Source organism: Rhinolophus hipposideros, assembly GCF_964194185.1.
Source record: "Rhinolophus hipposideros genome assembly, chromosome: 6".
NCBI lineage: Eukaryota > Metazoa > Chordata > Mammalia > Chiroptera > Rhinolophidae > Rhinolophus > Rhinolophus hipposideros.
The window spans coordinates 63,332,655-63,355,042 of NC_138052.1; the positions used below are offsets into that span (position 1 = coordinate 63,332,655).

The 22,388-nt window shown below is 40.9% G+C and overlaps 1 protein-coding gene across 5 annotated transcripts in view; it reads left to right on the forward strand.

The window, feature by feature from the left end:
* MYO1B (myosin IB) overlaps window positions 1-22,388 on the forward strand; it is a 172,807-nt gene that overhangs the window by 19,328 nt on the left and 131,091 nt on the right. For all 5 annotated transcript variants that reach the window (XM_081051487.1, XM_081051488.1, XM_081051490.1 and 2 more), the window contains exon 2: window positions 12,524-12,667. In XM_081051487.1, coding sequence (XP_080907613.1) covers window positions 12,533-12,667 — 135 coding nt within the window. In that variant the 5' untranslated portion in view covers window positions 12,524-12,532. The remainder of the gene's footprint in view (window positions 1-12,523; window positions 12,668-22,388) is intronic.

The window sequence follows — 22,388 nt, forward strand, 5'->3', positions numbered from 1 at the left end:
CATGTGTCTCAGTACCTTTACTTCTCCATCGTCTCGTGGATTCTGTGCATTTCTGTCAGTGCTGTGTATGGTTAGACCCTTAATACATTATTTTTTTTCCCCTGGTGAGGTCAGAATAAAGAGAGCTGCTTTCCTTTACCTCTGAGTAAATGGCATTGGGAAAGATTCTTGTGGACTGGCATTTTTGGTTTTTAACATTCTTTACAACCAGACCTAAGATGCACGTTCACCCAAAATGAAGGAATTAAGTCTTTCCAGAGTTGAGCTTTTCATGTTGAATCAACGTGATGGAAGCTGGGACAGGATCTTAGGAGATGATGCATTCAATCCCTTTGTGGGGCAACTGAGACTCAGAGCTGGTAATGTGCCCAAAGTCTCCCTCTGAGCCAGCTGCCGAGCTGAGTCTGCAACTTGGATCTTTTGGCTTCTGGAGCCACCGTGGTGGTCATGCTAACCTCTGTGGTCTGGTGCAGAATGCAACAGCTGATGTTTCCCTGTGAGACATAACTTGCTTCCTTACCCCAGAGGACAAAAAGAGTGCACTAAATTCAGTATATTTCTCTGCACTATCACTGAAAAGAGCCTGAGAGATGGAAAGGTGCCTTTCTAAAAGAAGGTACTTCTGCCCTGGTGTACCCCGGGCTCTTTTATGTGAACGTCGTCGTTCAGCCAGTTGTTTTCAAAAACCAATCCAGTGGGGCCCCCCAAACTGATGGGTACAAGAAACCCTATGTGAGTGCCCACCAGGTGCAAATCACTGTACTTTTAATCATGAGGGAGTACCTTGAGTGATTGGAGGGTTTGATCAAGTGTAAAGGGAACAGAAAGAATGACGCTACAAGCAGGGGAAAAGGGCAAGGGTCAGGAGGGCTTTGGTCAGGATATTAGTATATGGCACGAGATTGGGACTCTCTGATTCACAAGTCAATTCATTTGAAAGGGAAGTTGGTTTTCCCCTGGTGGCTGTATTCTATTTAATGATCACCAATCGAATCTGGTGTCTGTGCACTGGCCAGGAATAGTCAGAGCTGTCGGGTGTTATAGTCGAGTGGTTTTATGTTCATCAAGGGGTTCCAGGGTCTCGGGTTTGCCAATCTAAACACATTCGACTTCATGGAATTTTTAAAAATCTGTCTTGAGGGAACAAATTGAGAAGTCTATGGGTTATAATTAGCACGTTCCACATCCCAATTAACAGCTGAGTTTGTGTTTCTGGCTATAACGTGGTTTATAGTTTTTGGCTACCTTGTCCCGTAGGAACTCATAGGCCTTTTCAGACGTTAGCTCATTAAATAATTCTCCTAACATCCAGAATGAGTAGGATAGTGGGACCATTGGTTTCCCCCTAAAACTAGAACTGCTTGCTGTTCTTTCTAGACCTTCTAGGATTTTGGCTGGTGAAAGGTGCCAAGCCTGTGGGGGGGTGGAGCTGGCGGGGAGGTGGAGAGGGAGGGCTGGGGGTGGCTTTCAGACCCAGTCTTGGGGGTAGGTGTCATTCTCTGAAGTTGTTCTGCACTTTGGCTGTTGTTCCTGCCATGACTCAGCAAAGCCTCCTCCAGGAAGTGATGGTGGGTCGGTGATGTTGGCTGCATTTCCTCCTCAGGGTACTGAACCCCATGGAATGTCTGTTGCAAATGAAACAACTCTAGGTTATCTACCTGGACACCTGCCGGAAGACAACTCTCACAAGAAGAGTCGGGGAGCTCTGCAGGATCAGAAGCAGAAATGGCACTGGGAAGGGCTGAGCATCTAGTGAGAACCTGCTGTGAGTTAGGGCTTTGCTCTCTCCGCCAGCCTGCACAATAGTCCTAATAATGGAATGGATGTTGTCATCCCTGAGTTTTTACATCAGAAATTCGCGTTCCAGAGAGAATTCTCTTGGAATCGAGCCTGGGCCTGTGATCCAAGTCCTGTGCTGGGACAGAACAAAAGGGAATTCTCAGCTGTGGTAAACTCTTGCTGCAAAATTTCTGTAGCAAGTTGCTCTTTCCCAATGTAGAAGTAAAGCTTCTCCTTAAACTGGGGATATTTGTGAAGAGTTTGGCAACTTAGGAATTAGATTGAAGGGCGTGTATATAATATAATAAGTGTGAAAAACCACTCGCAGACTAGTCTCGAAAGCTTCCTCCTTGCCCTGGTTCTTCCAGAAACCAGATGTGCAACACCTCAGGTCCATTTCTCTTTGTCTTAAAGGTTTTGCCTGGGTTCCTAAGACATTTTGGTCGTGCATCAGATCAGAAAGGATAGTTTGCAGCTTGTAATCCAAAACCTTCAATGTTGTCATAGCAGCCACAGTTATTTTTGACTCAAAAATCCTTCTAATTAGTCTAGATAATGTATTTGTCATTTCTACAGTTAGAAAAAACAATTGTTTTTACCTGTCACTTTATGAATTGTGAAGTCCTAGACGCTGTCTTTTAAATCGTTAATAATTGGTCTGTGCCTGGGATTGAAGGCAGTTTAGCTCCTGCTCGATGGGCTAGCCTTTCCATAGCCAGACAGAAGCAAACCTTGGTATCGACACCTGGTGGTTCTTGGCCCCTCTCTGCCTATGCAGAGACCCTTTGGGGTGATAACCAGAATGTTAAATTAATTACCCTTTCTATTCACAGGACTTTGTAAAATTGGAGTCTGCTTTATGGTTTATGGGTTTCCATTTGCTTTTAACTGTTTGTTTTTCACTCCCAGTTCAAATGTTTTCCATTTTGTCATTGCCTGATAATTTAATGTCCTGTGTATTATCCAGAGTTTGAACACAAGCCAACAACTTACTGTATGGAAATTGCCCAGTAGTTGGGCCCATTTTTCCCCCCCCCAATCAAAGATTCTAACAAAAGGCATCCTACCAGCAGTCCATTAAATACTCTTAACAAAAGGCTTTAGAGGAGTGGGGTGTAATGCTCAGTATGTAGTAACTTTAATTGTGGAATAAAGGATTGGACAGTCAGATAACTATACTTTGTGAAGTAAATGCCATGGCTTCTCTAAGGAAGTGTGTTGATGGGAACAAAAATCAGCATCACCAGAGCCTTTTCACAAATGCATGGCAAGGTCCACTTGTTATGCACTGGGAGCCCTGAAAAGCACCCCTTGGGGTTCTATGTGGCCCACCAGCCCCATCTCCTTTGAAAACCATGCTGTTTGAGTAAATTGTCCTAAAGAATACAGTGCTCATTCCACTTGCCCGTTAGGTTGATAAATACGGAGAAGGTGTCTTGCCCTTTGATTTCTAACCTGACTCTTTCCTGATCTTTCATGTTCTTGGTGTATCATCTAAGGCGTTCTAATTGTTCTTTGCCACTTGTGACCTGGATAGGAAGGGTGGAGAGGATGGAAACAGTACTGCAAGGAAGAATGGGTCGTGTCTCTGTAAGGGGCCTCCATTCATTTGCTCTCCACACCAGAGTCCTGTGTGCCTGGCAGTGGGGTCTTTGCACATGGAGAACTCAAACCTTCTCCAGGGGAGGAGGAGACAAGCAAACTAACAGTTGTACTGGAGGTGTACTGGCTTGCTCAGAGCATGCTGCCCTCAAGAAGTGGCTACTCACACTGGTTTATGTCAGGGGGATTCATTTAGGATAAGAAGCTCGGCTGAACCTCTTGAGGACCTATAACTAGAACCCCTCTCAGGGTCTAAAGCAGCTTTTCTGTCTGCCCCATGAGGTTTGTCGTCGCTGCTTCTCTCTGCCCATGTGCTTCGTGCTTCTCCTCAGACTGGCTTCCTCGGCTAGCGCCCGGCAAGGCTTCCTTGAATGATACACCCTGTCCCCTGGATGTTCATGAGCTTCCTGGCCCAGTGCACAGACAGCCCTCTGACTATAGTCTCTGGGTCCTAATTTCAGATCTTTGTAAGCAGTTAGCGATGGCCTGGTTGGAGGAGCTGTTGGAAGCTTTGGCATATTTGTGTATCATGTGAGGTTTGCCTTAGGGTGGGGGCACTTTGCCAGGGAGAGATGAGACTGAGGAAGAAGGCTATCGAGTCAGGTTGTGCAGTTATGTGATCTCCGATAAGGAATTTTTATTGTGGTAAAGTATATGTGACATCACATTTGCCGTACCATTTTAACTTTTTTAAATGTACACTTAAGTGGCATTAAGTACATTCAGATTATCGTGCAACCATCACCACCATCTCTCTCCTGAACTTTTTCATCTTCTTAAAGTGAAACTCTGTACCCATTAAACAACTTCCTATTCCCTTCTCCTCTAGGCCCCTATGACCACCATTCTACCGTGTTTCCCCAAAAATAAGACCTCAGTTAAGATCGTCAGCCAGACGGACGCATTTAGTACATTATGACGATGTTCCAGAAGAAGGTGACATGACTGTATTTGAAGAAATGTAGATTGTTGTACTTGAAAAAATAAGACATCCCCTGAAAATATGCCCTAATGTGTCTTTTGGAGCAAAAATGAATATAAGACCTGGTCTTATTTTCGGGGAAACATGGTATGTCTTTATGAATTTGATTATTCTAGTACCTCATACAAATGGGGTCATACATATTTGTCCTTTTGTGACTGGCTTATTTCAGTTAGCATATTGTCTGAGTTTCTTCCATGTTGTAGCATGTGTCAGAATTTCCTTTTTAAGGTCGACTAATATTCCATAGTGTATGTATATCACATTTTGTTTATCCATTCATTCATTGATGGATTTTTCAGTTGCTTCTGCCTTTTGACCATTGTGAATAATGCTGCTTTGAACACAGGTGTACAAATACCTGCTTGAATTCTTGCTTTCATGCCCTAAAGTAGAATTACTGGGTCATGAAAAATCTGTTTCTTTTTTTTCTTTCTTTCTTTCTTTTTTTTTTGAGGATCTGCTAAGGGATTTGATTATTGGCTTAAAGACACTGGAGAGAGAGTTACTGAAGGATTTGAGGCTTACCTGATCAGACTGTGATTTAGAAAGGCAACTTGGGTAGTGTGGTCCAGGGATGGAGAGGGGGCGAGGGAGAGGGCTGGCCGAGGCTGCGGTGGCCAGACAAGGCAGAGACCACTCTGAAAGCTGTTGCTTCCCTGGCGAGACATGATGAAAGCTGAGCTAGGGCAGTCTCTGGAGAAGGGATGGAAGTGGGAGTGATTAAGGTGGTACAATCAATGAGAAAGATTGGCGGTGGGAGGAGGAAATGAGAGACAGGTAGAGGCCAAGGATGAGAAAATGGGTCACTTGTGACTTTTTGGAATTTAGGGGGAATAACAAGGTTGTTGTTTTATTTTTTATTTATTGTATTTTGGTATGGGGTGATAAATGATGTAAGTTTTGAACATGTATTCAGATGTTAGACACAGCCATGTAGTAGAGATGATTGGTAGGCAGGATGATTGGTTGATAATATGGGTTGCTAATTTGGGGGAGGAGGTAAGGTAAGGAATAAAGGGGCAGATGGCCATGCAGTTTGGCTGAATTTAAAAGTGTTGAGGATAGTGTTGGTGTAACCACACAGTCTCACAGCTCTGGATCTATTTCCTTTCCCTACCTTGAGGCAGAAATATATACATCAAAATTCATAAATCCAGAAATCACGGCCAGTTCATTGGTGAATAAAAATCAGGTTTCTTAAGGAGTAATGAATTCAAAAGGACTTAAAGTATGAGTGTGTTGAATTTGGCTTACGTTCTTTATACTTATCTGCATTTTCTGATCTTTTTTCCTGTAGTGAACACATATTGCGTTTCATCATTAAAAAGATCATTTGAAATTTCAAAAATTGCTTATTTTCTTATCTTGACTCTCTGTCTGGACTGTGATCTCCAAGGCGGTGGACTGGGGCGGGGGAAGTACAATGGTGATTCACAGTGTGTCCCTAGCACTTAACACAATATCAGAGACTAGGAGGGCTCATTGGAAATGATGGTTGAATGAATTGAACGGAAATTTAATCTAACTGCTCTCTGAGATGAGATTCCGTGCTATTTTAAAAGATGTAGGAAGGAAATTCCAGTTTTTCTCAGTCACTTAGCTCATTATATTAGGTACTGAACCACATCCTATAGACTTGGCCCCTCTTTTGCCTTTGTTTTGCCACCAGGATTTGCTGAGATTTATTTTGTGCATGAAGTCTTGCCACATGGGCCCTGTTTTCTTACTTAAATGTGTTTCTTATGTTATTCTTAAAAGCATTAGTGATCTTTTGGGGAGCCAAATAGCTCAATTCTGTTTTCCTGTCCTTTGTTGATAATATTATGTTTTTAGAGGAAAGGTTCCAAGTGACTTACAGCTGCAGTCATTATTCTGCCTTCTGGTCAGGAAGGGGCCTACCGAAGAACCAACTAATCCATGAACCAACTAATCCACCCACCCTTGGCAGCTGTGAGAATGTGCATTATTGAATGACTCATTTGTCAATTGTAAATTTGCATACTTGTTTTCCCTTCGTATTTCTCTGAATGCGTACTGTGTGCTAGAGGCTGTGGGCTGTGCCTTTGGGGAAATAAAGATGAATAAGGTGTGACTCTTGACACCAAGGAGCTGATTCTGTAGAATAGAGGCTACCATGCATACATGACGACCATACAAGGAGGTTAATGAGTGGAACTGGAGTCAGACAAGAGCAATTGTTAGTATGCTAAGAAGACCCTGAAAGTTCTCCTCTGATGTGTAGTGCTAATGACCTTACAATAGCTGTGTAAATGTCTTCATTTACAATTACCAAACCAATAGATAATCTGTTTTCATTAAGCTTTCCTACAAGAGTGGGTTTTTTTTTATAGCTTTGCTTTAAAAATTCCTTCAAATTTAAAATTCTATTAACTTGTTAATATTAAGCCTTATAATCATTGCATCCTCAGCGCTGATTTGTGCGTGTTCTTTCAAATTCTACAGTAAAACTGTTTCAACTTAAAAATGCACATCTGTTCTCATCTGTTGTGCTCTGAGAACTGTGAATTACACGGGAGACCATCAGATACTATATTTCAGATTATCCCACATCTCTTACTAATATTAAATTACTGATTAATTTGGAATAGCTTTTCAGTGTTGCTGTTTCAATATCAAATAGTATAATGATCATGCACTTCATATGGATGTGCTTGTCTGGTCTCTTGGGAGGGGCTTTTGGCTTAGGGAATGTTGGTCTTGACATTCCTGAGCACAGATGACGTTTAACACGGTAGGTGGCTTGTTAATTTAAGGTTGGTGACTGGGGTAGACTACTTATGTTTAAATGTTAGGTTGCAGATGACCATTTTAAGATGGTATAGGATGTTTATGCTGCATTTTTTTTTGGATTTAGAGGATTGTTTGAAATAATGATTTCAGTATTTAAATGGTATTTTTTACACAGCAAAAGATGTGAGTGAATGAATTGGTGTACATTGAAGTGTAAGTAATTTTGGAAGTTTTTGAGATAGAGTAGGTGGAGGAAAAAATGGTTGCTATCATATATATATATATACGATATATATATACATACATCGTATATATATATATATATCGTGTATATATATATATATATATATATATATATATATGATAAATTTTTTGTTTTTTGGCGGGAAAGAGCTGAGACAGCCATAGTCTCACTTGGCATCAGTTGGTGGGCTGGTGGCTGGACTAACTCAGCACCTGCAGATAAAGAGACCCTGCTTCCAGGCTCCTCTGTGGTTCCTTCCATCTCCCCCAGAGTATTTTGTCTTCATTTCACCAAGGTTGGCAGAAAGAGTTCAGGTTTGACATCATAATGAAGATCTCACAGTGGTATAGTACTGTGTGTTGGGCACTGTACTTAGTGTCATGTCGGTTAGGGATCGTGGTTGTTTGCAGTGCAGGCATGATGTAGAGACTCAGAACTGCAGAGAGGTTGGCAGACCAGGAAGGACACAGGCTTGGAAGATAGGGAGGAACCAAGGAAAGGCTGGAGGACTGGGCAGCAGGATCCCTAGCAGAGGCCATGCTGCAGGAACCACCTGGTCTTCATGCCGCTGCTGATGAGTATACTCTCCAGGCTGTCACCACCAGCTTTCATTTCATAGTCACCAGGGCTCCAAGTCCCCGGAGGATGTGATTGGCAGTGCGTAAGCCATGTTGCTTGGGGTGGCGAGAGAGCAGATTTGTCTCTTTAGAATTCTGTAGTGGGAGTTGGGCACTGCTCACTAGATTACTTGTTATCACAAGGTAACTGGGGAATCCTTAACAGCGAGATCAGGTGCAAATAGGAACAGGACTGTATACTGGGTAGTGTCTCCTTAAAGAAAAAAAAAAGGCAATTGTCTACTATGGCTCTCCCCTTTGGCTTCCCACCATTCACATACACCTTTCTTACCATACTTATGCTTACAAAAATAAAATGCCCCAGCCAACATAATGCAACTCGCCCTGTATGGCTGAAAACATAGTCACCCCGTATTCAGAGGTTCTGTTTTTCAAGAAGATCTCCTCTGTTCATTGTTTTCTGTGGCCACATCTAGAGCATTGGGGAAGATGGCTTTGTCAGGGGCTGCGATGTTTTAGCAGTTGTTTTTTTCTTGTTCTTATGCATTGGAGGACTTGGGGTTGATTGTTTTAAGGATCAAGCAATTGTAAGACACTCACTGTCAGCCAGACTTCATTGGTAGTATAGCTCCTTTAAAAATGTTGTTGGCTTTTTCTTTTTTAAAACAATTTATTGGGGAATATTGTGGAACAGTGTGTTTTTCCAGGGCCCATCAGCTCCAAGTCGTTGTTCTTCATTCTAGTTGTGGAGGGCACAGCTCAGCTCCAAGTCCGGTCACGTTTTCAATTTTCAGTTGCAGGGGTTGCAGCCCACCATCCCATGCGGGAATTGAACCGGCAACCTTATTGTTGAGAGCTAGCGCTCTAACCAACTGAGCCATCTGGCCACCCCTGTTGTTGGCTTTTAAGGTTTATTTGCTTCCATGGAGGAGTCACCAAAACTGGAGATAACTGCCAACTCCTAAGGTTTTGTACCTAGAACTTGGTCTGAGAACTTGTCTCCTGGCAATTGGACCCGTTCTTGGTTCTCTGAGAGTGTCTTAGCTCTTGGTTAATAGAATCTACCTGGGAACAGTTATGAAGCGTAAGAAGCAATAGGGTGGGTGATACCTCACCTGTGCTACATCTTTACGGTTGGTGGCAGTGCTATTCCTTTCTCAGGCCATATAGAGGCAACATCGTTGGTGCTTGGGATAAGTCACATCTCACACCTCCTGGCAGGACTCTTCTTAGCACCATATGTCTCCCCTCTGGCTTTCAGACAGGCCAGTTTCACGCATGCTTGTCTTTTTCTTGTTGATCCTTAAAAGGTAGCCAACACATACTCTGGTATCTGAATTGTTTTTCGAATTCTTTAAAGTTGCAGGCACAAGGTCTACGTCTTAAAACACAAGAGGCCATGGTTTAATCAGCTGTTTTATTACTAAGAATCAAAAATAATCATCTTGCCAGTCTAAGATAGTAGGTCCTCTTGCTCTCCACTTAAAACGCTGTACATCCTCGTATCAGCTTCTATTATTAGGTAAGGTGCTTTCTGTTGCAAAGAATAAACAATTAACTCAAACAACTTAAACAGTATAGTGAATTGACTTCCTTGACTAAAAACTTGAGGGCTGTCGGGCGGGCTTCAAGTGCAGTTTGAGCCAGAGATTTGTGATGTTATCAGGGTTCTGCGGCAAGTGTTCTCTTCTCAGATACTTGCCCATTCACCTCCATGTGGTGTTTTCATCCTCAGACCAGCCCCCTTGTGAAAGCAGACATGGTCACAGTAGCTCCACGTATCATGTCTGTAAATCCTGCCCATCCAGATGTAGACAGAACCTTTGTCCTAATGTATCAAGCCTCAGGCTCCATTATATGACCAGCTCTGAATCAGTTACAGTGGCTGGGAGATGGAAATGTATTGCTTCCCTTAGTGTATGTCGATCATGTGCTACATTCCTGGAGAAAGGGGTATGATTGGCTTCCCTAGAACAACATGGATTCCCATGGGAGTCTTGGGAAGGGTGAAGGTAGACATGTACGTGTCCAACAAGAAGTATCTTCAGTGCTATACATGTATTCTCATTTAATTTTTCCATGGGAATCTTCTGATAGTTTATGGAAATCTTGAGTTAGCAAGTGATTCTGACATTTGTTTTTGTGGTAAGCATTACTCTTTCAGAGAAAAAAAACCCCACAAATCAGTTGCTTTTGCTGGAGCAGTATACCAACTAATTTCATTGAGATGTCAAAGAGAACCAAACGAAGGCTGGAGATAGTAGTCACAATAAGGGAAATCAGTACATTTATAGGAAGATAGAGAAGTACCTGTACACGGTTTTCTCAGTGTCCCATTTTTAGCAGAATGATGGAGGGTGTTACCTGTTGCCTCTGGTCAGATGCTAAAAAGAAAAACACAATGAAACAGAACTGTTTGAATGACTAAAAGAATGGCGGTATCACCTTTTTAGTTGGTTTACTTTATTATTGTATTTTGGTTTGCAAAAGTTATGTTTTCAGTTTTTCACTTGTCAGTTGCTTATAACTCAACATTTATTTTGTTCCCCTACCTTAGGGTTATAAAGTTGAGATAGAAGTGTAAAAATTAGAACCCACACACACTTGCGTGAAATTTATATTTGAAAAGATGGTGAAGCAGGTTTAATGACGGAGAAAGATTGGATGCTTAATTATTGTTACCTGCAGCAAACTGTTGTCTTTCTGCATCTGTTTCCATAAATAGACTTTTAGATACAGGAATCCACCCCTGGGCAAAGAGTTCCCATTCAGTCTCTTTGCTTAATTTAAATTGCTGGTTTGAGATGCTTATTTTTGAAACCCATCTCAGGTTGACTTCCCCCTAATCCCTAAGCCTTCTTCCCTCATCTGCCAAATTATATGTAATGAATCGCAGCTAAGAGTGCTTTTGGCATTTCTGGAGTCTGAGAACTTGAAATTTGATTTAAATGTTAATTTATTGTGACAAAGGTTGGGCACTCAGGTTCCTTTTCCTGCAAGTCTTTCCATGGACTTGGCCTTTCCCTGGACTTGGCATGAGACCAGCTGTCTCTCTGGCTTCTGCTGCATTTCTAGAGAATGGCAAGTGCCCTTACCCCTACCTATTTCGTTTTAAAACAGTATGGCCTAGTTCAATACTCACGAAACCACTATTGTTAGGTTTTAGCAATACCTGGGGCTATTTATTTCAGGTGTAGTTGGCATGAAACTAAAAAAAAGCCACAAAAAAACAACAACAACAAAACCCACAAAAAACAAAAAACAGAACAAAGCACCTTATACTAACAAAAGTTAGCTCTATTTTTATTCTTTTGAATATTAAATACTTACTGCTTTTATTTGTTTATGGGAGAGCTCTGCTTCTTCTGGTCTCTCTTTTTTGGCTTTTGAGTACACACTTAAAATTTTTTTTAAAATAGCATCAAAAATAAATTACGTGTTTGTGAATTTGTATAACTCATTAGTAATGAATAATAAAGAAAATGTAATTCCCATCCTTTTCCAGTCCTTTTAGAAAGAGCCTAACTAAATGTAGTTTCTGTTGCCTCTCAGAGACCTACTGAATATTCTAGACTAGAATAGGAGGACATTTATTTAAATTGCTAACTTTTAAGGAAGTAGATCAACTGCTATAAGATAACATATGCCTGGGTGACTCCTTAAAGGAAAGAATTAAATGTACATTTTCCTTATTATTAGGAGTATGAATATACATTGCATGTTAATTTGATTTTGCTGTTTCAGTGGTGTGTCTGTTGGAATGAGAATTAAGAACATTGAAGGTCACTCTTGGCATGTTATATTAGATAGGCCACCTTTGATTTACAAGTGGGTTATGTACTTTCTAAGTCAGTTTTTATACCTCAATGTAAATTTCCCCCATAGGCGCAATGTTATAAGTGGCGATTGAGTTCTTTAACACAAAAGGTAATGCACTGGAAAGTAACCATAAGAAAAGTTTCTTAATCTCTGAGCTTCCGTATCTTAAAATGAAGGTAATGATAACCTACCTCATAGAGTTAATGTGAGGATTGAATTAATTAATGCATGTAAAGTTCTTGTTATAGTGTCTGATACGTGACAAGTACTCAGTAAATGTTAGCATTGCTTTTTAAATGTTTCCTGGGAAAATGCATTCTGAATGTCATCATGGAATACTGGGGAACGTCATCTTGGGGAAAGCAGGTTTATATAGGTTCGAGTCCTGGTAGAAAGGGGGTAGTTTGGGTCTCTTGCTTGAGTTTTGCAGCTTCTGACTGGGGAAACGGGATGCTCTAAAGAGGAAAACGGAGACCCTGCCTCTCTAATGATTCTGTCTATAGATGGACCTTGCCTGGGATGATGGACTGGGAAGGAGGTTCATTTGTGGCAGCAGGTTGGCAAACGGGGCTTCTCGCGGCATGGCAGTGACTGTAGCCACCTTAGAGGCTTCTGACATAGGTTGTAGGGAGGGGAGGTTATGACATTTGTGAGGCAGGTGAGGGCCATTTGGAGCTACCAGTGTTTCATTTCTCCAGTGGTGCTAAGAACCCATCTGAAATAATTTTGCTTATTTAAATGGACCCTTTCCCCTCTTTCCTATAGCTGGAGACTATGGCCAAAATGGAGGTGAAAACGTCACTTCTGGACAATATGATTGGAGTTGGAGATATGGTTCTTTTAGAACCTCTCAATGAGGAGACCTTTATCAACAACCTCAAGAAGCGCTTTGACCATAATGAAATATACGTGAGTATACACTAAAGGTCATCTGTGGCATTTAGACTGTGTATTTTGCAGTAAAGAGCTGGCTTCTCTTCCTGAAACTCTTCTCTCTCTCTCTATCTCTTTTTTTTTTTTTGTATATCAGAGTTCAGAGGTATTTGTTTATACCTTTAGGAAGAATTTTGTGTTTGCTCATTTGGCACATGAGTAATAGCAATTAGAGTCCAGCGAGTCTACTTTCCATATGGTGTTTGTAGAGTGCCGACTGTGTGCAGAGTATTGCATGAGATGTTGGAGGCATTCTACAGCAAGTAGAAGAATGCTTAATTCCTGACTTCTGAGGACCATGTATTTTGGTCCTCAGGGGGAGGGGGAGTTTTTAAATCCATAGGCGTTTTCTTGGTTGCCTTTATAAGATTAGCAGTCTAACCTTTGAGGAGCTGCTCATTAAAATGCAAGGCAGCGAACTGTCAGAAAATACACGAACCTTCTTAACAGTTGTAGTTAGTAGAGACAGGAGCAGATTACCAGATAAAAATATGTGCTTGGTCTCTGGAGATGTAGGAAGAGTCATGTCCTGCTATACAAAAGTATAATGTCATATAAAAAAAGAAAACATATAAGTATATACAATAATAGGAGACATTTTATGTTGTAAAACTTCTTTGTAAAGGATTTCACCAGGTTCCTTAAATATATACAAAACACAAGTAAAAATATATGTATATGCCGCTTTTCAGGAATTTGCATCTGTTCAGGTAGAGGTGTGTTGTTAATTAAACCAAGGAAATGGGGTATTTGGTTCCCTGTACCAGTGGCTGAGAAGGAAACAGGATGGAGTGGATGGAAGTGTGTACTTTTAATCGATTCTGCCTCACTTCTGAGTTCTTTTCCCCCCTTTTTATACTGCATCTGTGCCTGGAGATGAATGAGGTTATTGGGATATATCTCATATTTTTCTATTAATATAGGAACAGTAGGAGGAAATATAAATAAATAAAAGGAGAGGTCATAACTGATACAAGTAGGATCAATTATAACTTTTGTGAAACTAACATATTTTTAAAAATTATATGCAAAGCCATATTAATATATGTCCCATATAGCTTTCCCTGCCAGATAGCCAGTCATGTCTCAAGGATAATTTTTGGATAATTTCTTAATGAAATAATAGTCATCATCTGGGAATTGAACTTTTCATCTTTCTTGATTTGTATTGTTGGAGGCCGGAGGAGGTTGACAGTAACATGAGATTTGTGGATACTGCTCTTGGGAGATTAATTTGATAATTTGATAAGAAACTACGTTCAGAGATGTAGTTATGCAAAATGCTGATGCAAATGGAAAAGGTGTAAAATGCTGCTGCAGAGCAGGGAAGAGGTACTGTTTGGCTTGGCAATGATGCCCGGTGTCACCTTCCCTCAAAGCACAGCAGTTCAGCCTTCAGGTGGGAAAAACTTACGGTTCTGCAGCTTTAATTGAAAGTATGGTCTGATAACAAATAAAAGACAGACTTTAAACATTGGTCTCTGAGATAGAGATAGGAGGAACCAATTATATTGTAACTAATGCTGTTGATCGTTTTTCTTTTTGGCTCTCAGAAGCACAATTCACTTTTAGATGAATTGAAAATAGGATGGAGAGTAGGACATTACCTGCATTCAAATACCTGATTTGTTGTACTCACTAAAAATAAAACAATCCCCCTTTTAACAAAATGCCAAGTGTTAACATTCATGAGTCTTTAGCAGACAAAATGTCTGGGTTTCAGCTGTACATAATTTTCTTCTCTATTTTTGGAATGTCCTTTCTGGTATAAAACAAAGGCAGAAAATGGCTTTCTGCTTTCAGATATGCATATAAATTAAAAGTTTTCCATGATACTTTGGTACTATCATTTCCATAAGATGTGTGCTTCCATTTTGTAACTTTAAACACACATCATATTTGAGGGTTGGGCATTCTCTATTTTAAGAAAAAAAAAAAGAGAAAAAAAAAGCAGGTTATAGAATGTGTGTAGTATGATCCTATTTTTTTAAAAATTTTTATTGGGGAATATCGGGGAACAGTGTGTTTTTCTAGGATCCATCTGTTCCAAGTCAAGTTGTTGTTCTTCAATCTAGTTATGGAGGGCGCAGCTCAGCTCCAAGTCCAGTCAACATTTTCAATCTTAGTTGCAGAGGATGCAGCCCATCATCCCATGTGGGAGTTGAACCCACAACTTTGCTGCTAAGAGCTCGCATTCTAACCGACTGATCCATCTGGCTGCCCCGATCCTATTTTTTTTTTAATGGAGGGTTTATGTATTATATATTTGTATGTATATAGAGAAAGGCATGCTAACTTTGGGTACCACAGTGGGATGGGATAGAATGGGATGGGATGGGAAGTAGGGACAGGGCAAGGTTATTCCTTAGACATCTTTATTATAAGATTTGCTAAGTCAAACATGTATGGTTTCTATAATTAAAAAAATACTGTACAATAAATTTGATTACCACAACTCTGCTACCCCACACGTCATGTATACCACCCTTGGGAAATCTGTTTCTGGTTCTTATTCTTATAACATTCCTGCTTTACTTTTGTTCATGGATTGTAAAATTGTTTTGTCTGATGCCAAAGGCTAAGTTAATATGACATGCAATATTTTACTGTCTAGTACTTCACTTTGTTTTTTTAAAATTCTTTCCCAGATAGTGAAGGTGCATTTAAAAAAAAAATCTCCTTTGTAGTCTCATAGTTTTGTTTTATTCTATAACAGTGGGTGACAGTCCATGAGGATTCCTCATGCAAACACGTTGAACAGTCATATGTTCAGAAGCCATGGTTGACAAAGGGGCCAGTGAACGGAAGGACCCTTGGCTCAGACTTTTGAACTTTGGCTAAATCCTTGGCCTTAGCAGCCTTCTGCGTGAACCAATTCCAGGTCAGGGGACCCTATCCTTCCATCCTACCATCCATCACCACCCTTCTCCCCCATATCTGGAGATAAGAAATCACCCCTACCTTCACAGAGCTCTCACAAGGGATTGCTTTGCTTCTAGATGGGAGTTCTCAACTCTCTAGAGAATGAATAACCCCTAGTGGATCTCTAGACAGCTGAACCTGGAAGTAGAATCCCTTGTGATCTTAAACCTGAAGCTCTGCATGGGCCACTTGAGTCACATACCCTCTTCACACTACTGCTATGGTCAGGTGACTGCAGTGAGCTGACTGTCTCAGGACAACGATGTCTACTCCTAGGATTAGGGTCAGGTTAGCTTTTTCCCAAGTAGATGGGCTGTGTGGAAGGGGGTGGATACCCAACCAAAGGCATCTATCCCCATGCTAGAAGAGGAAAAGGGAAATGGATGAGGTCACCCGCAGGAGGCCCCTCACAGGCTTCGTAGGGGATTTCGTAATGAAGCGGCTTTACTGATACTGATATCACCTTAGAGGATATCTGCCCTGGGAAGCATTTATCGTTTGAGTTCTCGGTTTCAAGTGCACCCAAAGGCATACTTCTCTCCTGGAGAACTAATGGCGGAGAAGAGTAAATAGGTGCCTCAGAGACTCTGGGGCATAGTTGAAGTTCATTCACTTTAGGGAAATTTTGTTGACATCTTTGCTTCCAAAGTAATTCAATTTTATTCTATTATGTAAGGCATATGTTTTTTGTTTTTGTTTTTTAAATCTAATATGCTCTTTGCAGTCCTTCTTTGAGTAAGAAGTGTTTTTAGTGTTGACAAGTAGAGGTAGTTTATTTTCTATCTGAATTATCAGGCTGGAGATCATCTAGATATAGAGGTCTGAATTCATCCAATTTTCAGAGCTTATGTTAAACTCGTTGTAGTTGTAAGTGGACTGTTTTGACAGTCTAGTAAAAATTGTCTTAATTTTTAGAAGTTGGTACTAGAATTAGCACCTCCATAAAGATGGGGCCAGGTACTTTTACGAAAGATCCTCCTGGAGCCAGGAATATCCATTTTCACGTCGAGGTGGGTTCACATACTTGTTCACCCACACTGAGTTGCTTCATAACCTGGGCACAGTCTCTAATTTGGGACAGTTCCAGATGTTGACTTGCTCTTTTCAGTAAGGGCTGTGGTTCAGTTGGAGATGCAGGAGGGTCAGGTGAGAATCAACAGGGAATGGTGGCCTGATGGAGTAACATGCAGGGTCAGGACTCTGTTTGCTTTTATTCCTCCCTCTTGGCAGCGTGCAGTTCAAGCTGGGACCAGCTGCAGGACGTGCTGTTCAGTCTGGCAGCCTCTGTGTGGGGTCAGTGGTGGGAAATGCTGGTGGTGACGTTCCCGAGTGAATGCTGCTTTTCGGTATGCTTTCTGTCCTTCGGGAGACCTTCTTCCGGCCTCCCTCCCCCCGCCTCAGCCAGATAGAACTGTGGCAGGATTTTATGTAGACTTGTCATGTAGGTGACCCAGACAGACATGGTGCTGTTTTTAGGGTGACTGGTCAGGGCTGTGGTTCTGTTCAGGAACAGGAAAGCTGCAATTTAGGCAAGAGTAAGGCCCAGGGCAAATTTGGAAACAAAAGAACCAAGGTAACAAAGAAGTATTTTTTGTGCTGACAAGTAGATTTAGTTTGTTTTCTATCTGAATTGTCAGGTTGGGGATCATCCAGATATAGCGGTCCGAATTAGTCCAATTTTAGGGTCTTAAGTTAAACTAATTGTAGGTGTAAGAGCGACTGTTTTGAAAGTCTGGTAAAAATTGTCTTAAATTTTAGAAGTTAATACTCGAGTTAGGATCCCCATAAGGATGTGATTAGATGCTTTTATGAATGATACTCAAATATAAGTACGTATAATATATTTGGTTTAATATATTGAAAAGTAAATGAAAAGAATGCTATTGAGCATTTATGTATTTATTTGAAGTTTCAAAAAGCTTTTCATACAGCCACATGAAAATTCCTACCTTATGGGTATAACATATATCCCTGGGAATTTTGTGTTAATGCTGTATTCGTTTTCTCTTGCTGCATAAATAAATTGGCCCAGATGTAGCAACTTAACATACATTTATCATCTCACTGTTTATGTGGCTGGGGAGCTCGGGCATGGCTCATCTGGGCCCTCTGCTCACGGTTTGTTTTTCACCAGGTCATCGGGGCGTCCACCAGGACTGCAGTCTCATTGAAGACACAGTCCTTTTCTAAGCTCTTGGTGTCGTTGGCCAAGAGCTGGAGCCCCTGCTGGCAGGGGCTGGAATTCAGACATCCAATTTAGTGCTATTCATGCTACCCAGGCATTATCCAATTTTTTTTTTCTTTTTAAAATTTCCTTTAAAAAGTCCTTCGTTTTTATTTTTTTTCATTACGAAAGTAACATGCTTTTGGAAAAAAAATTCAGGTAGTACAGGCATACCTAACATAAAAATGTAATTTTCTTAACCTCAGTATCCCAGTCCCATTTCCAGAAGTAATAGTAGTTAATAGAGCAGTGGGTAATCAGATTATGTAAGTTTGATCAAAAATTATTTTTTTTTTGTTCTAGAGCTGGAAGTAAGGGGGTCCTCCTTCATCAAGATGGATGGACCTTTCCCCAGAGAACCCAGATCCAACCAAATTTGAGTGGAATGAGAACTATCTTTAATGCCACCTCCCATCCACCTAGACCAAATGGGGAAAGGAGGAAGGGGTCCCTGACTTGGTGAAATGAAACACCTAGACTTGTGTATGAGTGGTTCACCGTGAGCAGACTCAGCCTGCTCAGCTCATTGAGAAGGTGGAGCATTAAGGAAACACAAGAACAAATTGTGTGTGTTTTTAAGAGTGTAGCTTTGGTGTTTGGAATGGAGACTGCATTAGCAGGCTAGATAAAACTGGTGAAAACAGCAAATCACAAGGCTGAAGAGAAATGTTGTGTCTAATTTCTGAGCACAGTCTATTTCTTGGACAGTTTTATAATACTTTTCAAAAACAATCATTTTTGGTATTAACTTGCCATTTTTTACCCATCCAAGCTCGCTTGAAACCTTTGATGATTGGAAAATTTCTTCCTCTTAGAACTTGCAAAATGGACACAGAATTTATCTGTTATTTTTCGAGTGTAGCTGTTTCATCTTGCAGGCACTATATAGTTCTTGAAATATTTGTATACTATTTATAATATATTAATTTAAGTGCTCTCGTTGAAATCACTGTGAAGTTCGATTTGGAGGAAAATAAGGCCCGATCTTGGGTCTCTGAAAGTGTCGTCACCTTTTGGTGGCAGTGTGGTGCGTACTAAGAGTAAGAAGCAAAGACCTGAGCTCTTGTCCTGGCTCTGCCACTTACTGTCTGTGAGACCTGGGATAGGTGCCTCATCTCCTCCGTGATTGCTTTCTTATGGGAAAAATGGTAAATGATGACAACTAACATTCATTAAGTCCTTATTGGTGCAATATCCTATTCTACACACTTCACATGTATTTTTTCGTTTGAGTTTTACTAGAGTTCTATGCACTGTAGGTTTTCATCTTATCTTCATTTTACATATGAGGGAACTGAGGCTCAGAAAGGCTAAATATAATAACTTGTCCGAGGTAACACAGTGAGTAGGTGATGGAGCTAAAATGCACACCCAGGAAGTCCGGCCCCAGAGTTCGTCTTTCAGTAATACTCCTGACTTACTACGGTTGCTGTGAGCGTCGATGATACCACTAATACGGAAGCATTCTCAGTCTACAAAGTGCTGTTCAAAATAATTGAGTATGACGTTGAAGAATGTGTAGGTTGGGAACAAGACAGTCTCAACAACCCAGACAAATAATTGAAATGATAATCAGCATTCCTGCTGTGTGTTAAGCATTCAGTAATGCAGTGACATAAATCGGTGTGACATGGAACAAGCGTGTTCAGTTCTAAAGTCATAGGTGCTCATTTGTCACATTAGAGGTAACAGCCATTAAGATGGTGTTTTCCCCTCTGGAAGGTGGGAGAAAACATTGGGAGGAGATTGTTTTTTCATCATGTTTCCTGAATGGCAGGTGATTGACAGCTGCACATGGTCCTTCACCTTTGTGAGCACAGGTAGAAGAGGAGGGGAAGCAACTCAGCACAAGGGACATGTGGCCAATTTTACCCTCTTTACACATGCATCTATTTCTGCTGTTATAGCTGTAGTAGAGATAAATATAGTAATTATTGATGGTAATCCTAATTTCTAAAGAGAGGCTATTTTGTTTCAAACTGTTTTGGAGGAGGGGTGAAGGCGAGATACAGTATGGCATATTGGGAAAGGCATGGACTTTTGGCAGATAGACCTAAGGTTGACTCTTAGCTACTCACAACCACTGTGGCCATTTTAAGTAACTGAGGGTCAGTTCTCTCATCCATGAAAAAAATCATGATGCGTAGCATCTTAGCCTGGTACTTGGCACATAGTAGGAAGGGAGTACCTGGGACGTCCATGACCATCTGAAAAATTTGGAAACCCAGAATGACTTTTCTTCAAGGTTTCAGATACGGAGGTTTTCTGTAATTAGATTCTCTCTCTTCCCTTCCCCAAACTCTCTTTTTCCTTCCCTCTTTCCTTTCTTTTTTTCCCTACCCTTTCCCTCTTTGGTATTCATTGTGCAGATTTCATTTTTGTTGTATTACTACTTTCAATTAGCCACATAATATTATTTTTAAGTCTTCAGGTCAGTAGTATACCTGTGACACAAGACCACTCTGTACCTTAGTTACGAGTTTTACTAGGTTTGGAGTATGGTACCTGTTGTCTCATTACAGAGTTTATCTCAGTGAGGATACGGTAGTCTTGTGTTATCCTGCTCTAAAATAAAGACTGCCTGAAGTGATATTTTTAGCCACTATTTCTGCGTGGCATAGAACTCATATATAGTTCTTTAATTCATAGTCTGAAACGACTTGCAGCGCCGGAACGGTTATAATGTGATGGTAGTTTAGGCATGTCTCCAACTAGACTGACTGTGACCATGCCTGACTCGCATGCGGCCTCCTTGGCAGCCATGGTTTCCATGCTCTCCTGGCCTATGCGTGGGCTCCTGAGCTAAGGCCAGTGACTTATGGCACAGCAGAGTTAGAAAGAATGGGGCTTGATTCTTTGCTCAAACTTTGAATTGAGAAATACTGACACACAAAAAATAAAAGATCAATGGAAGCAGATACTGGCAGTCACGACTGCTGTGAGGCCATGATCAGCCACGTGCAAGCAGAAATTATGGATAAAAGTCTGTGCCATAGACCAGCCCTGGAGTAGAGAGTGAGAAAACCAGTCAGTAGTAGACCCAGAAGAAGCAGACACATGAGCAGGGGATGAGCCCATTGATAACTGGAACTGGTGGGGAAGTCTTCACAAACCTGTGTTGCCTTGGTCTGTAATGCTTCCTTGCACCCATACTCACTGTTATAGCTCAGTGATAGGTAACTTTGAGGATCCTTGGGTGTGTTCTTATTACAGTGAAACCTTCAGTACTTGATGTAATTTGAGAGCATCTCTGCTGAGCAGCTGGAAGAGCTTGACCAAATCACACTTCTCTGTTCTAGCGTCATATTAACAGATTGTGGTGTAGAGTTTTGGCAGGAAACTACCTGTACTGCTAATTGTGATACCTTGGGCAAGTGTGTAAAACCTTCGAATGCCTTCAGTTTCTTCCCCTGTAAAATAGGCTATTATTAGTGTTTGTTGTGTGTGTGTGTGTTTGTGTGTGTGTATACATGTATCGCATATGTATCACAAATATCTTCTTAAAACTGAAGATATGCAGTGTACACACTGTATTACATTGCTTCCGGTGTAAGACCTTGGTAGAAGCCTCAGCTGGTTCTTGACCTTATATTTGTAAATTTTACTTACGCAGTTTCTCACAATTTTGAACCTGTGTTTTTTTTTTAAAAAAACAACCAAAGAGTTTGGTTGACTAAACTGTCTTTAAAATCCAATTAAGACAAAAAGTCCTCTTCAGAGGAATTTGGGAAATCTTACAGGTAGATAATTAAAAACACTGTGACACCTAATGTCTTGATGTCTTGTCAAATTCCCAGGATCTGAGACCCAAAGAACAGGGTACATTTTTCCTCCTAAAGTGAACAGCATGTTGTCATTTCTGAAGGCTCCAGCAGTTCATCTTGTATAACCATTTCCTCGTTATCCTAGGCTTTTAATAGTAGCTTCGTTAAGACATATGTCATGTGCTCCCCTGGTAATTCATCACTTCCTTGTATACGAAGACCATGTTGTCGGGCTCTGGTATTAAAGGATGCCTCACTGAGTTTAGGTGAGATACTAACAGGTTACAGGCTCTCGAATCCTGGTTTGGCTATTTCCTGTGGCCAATAGCGTCCAGTTGAGCCAAACTGTGAGTTTCTATAATCACAATAGGTAATATTTACGGACTTCTTACTGTGTTTCATGCTGTAACACACAATTTCATTTACTCCTCAATTAGATGAGGGAGGAACCTGTGTCATCCTCCTTGTCCAAATGAAGCTGGGGCTTGGAGAAGTTTATGTGTCCAGGTTCACAGAAAACTGAAAAACTTTGCCTGATAACTTGGAGCCAAGGTTTATACAATATTTCAGATACACTGTGTTTCCCCACAAATAAGACCTAACCACAAATAAGCCCTAGCATGATTTTTCAGGATGACATCCCTTGAACATAAGCCCTAATGTGTCTTTTGGAGCAAAAATTAATATAAGACTGGGTCTTATTATATAAGATCCGGACCCGGTCTTACATTAGTTTTGCTCCAAAAGACGTATTAGAGCTGATTGTCCGGTTAGGTCTTATTTTCGG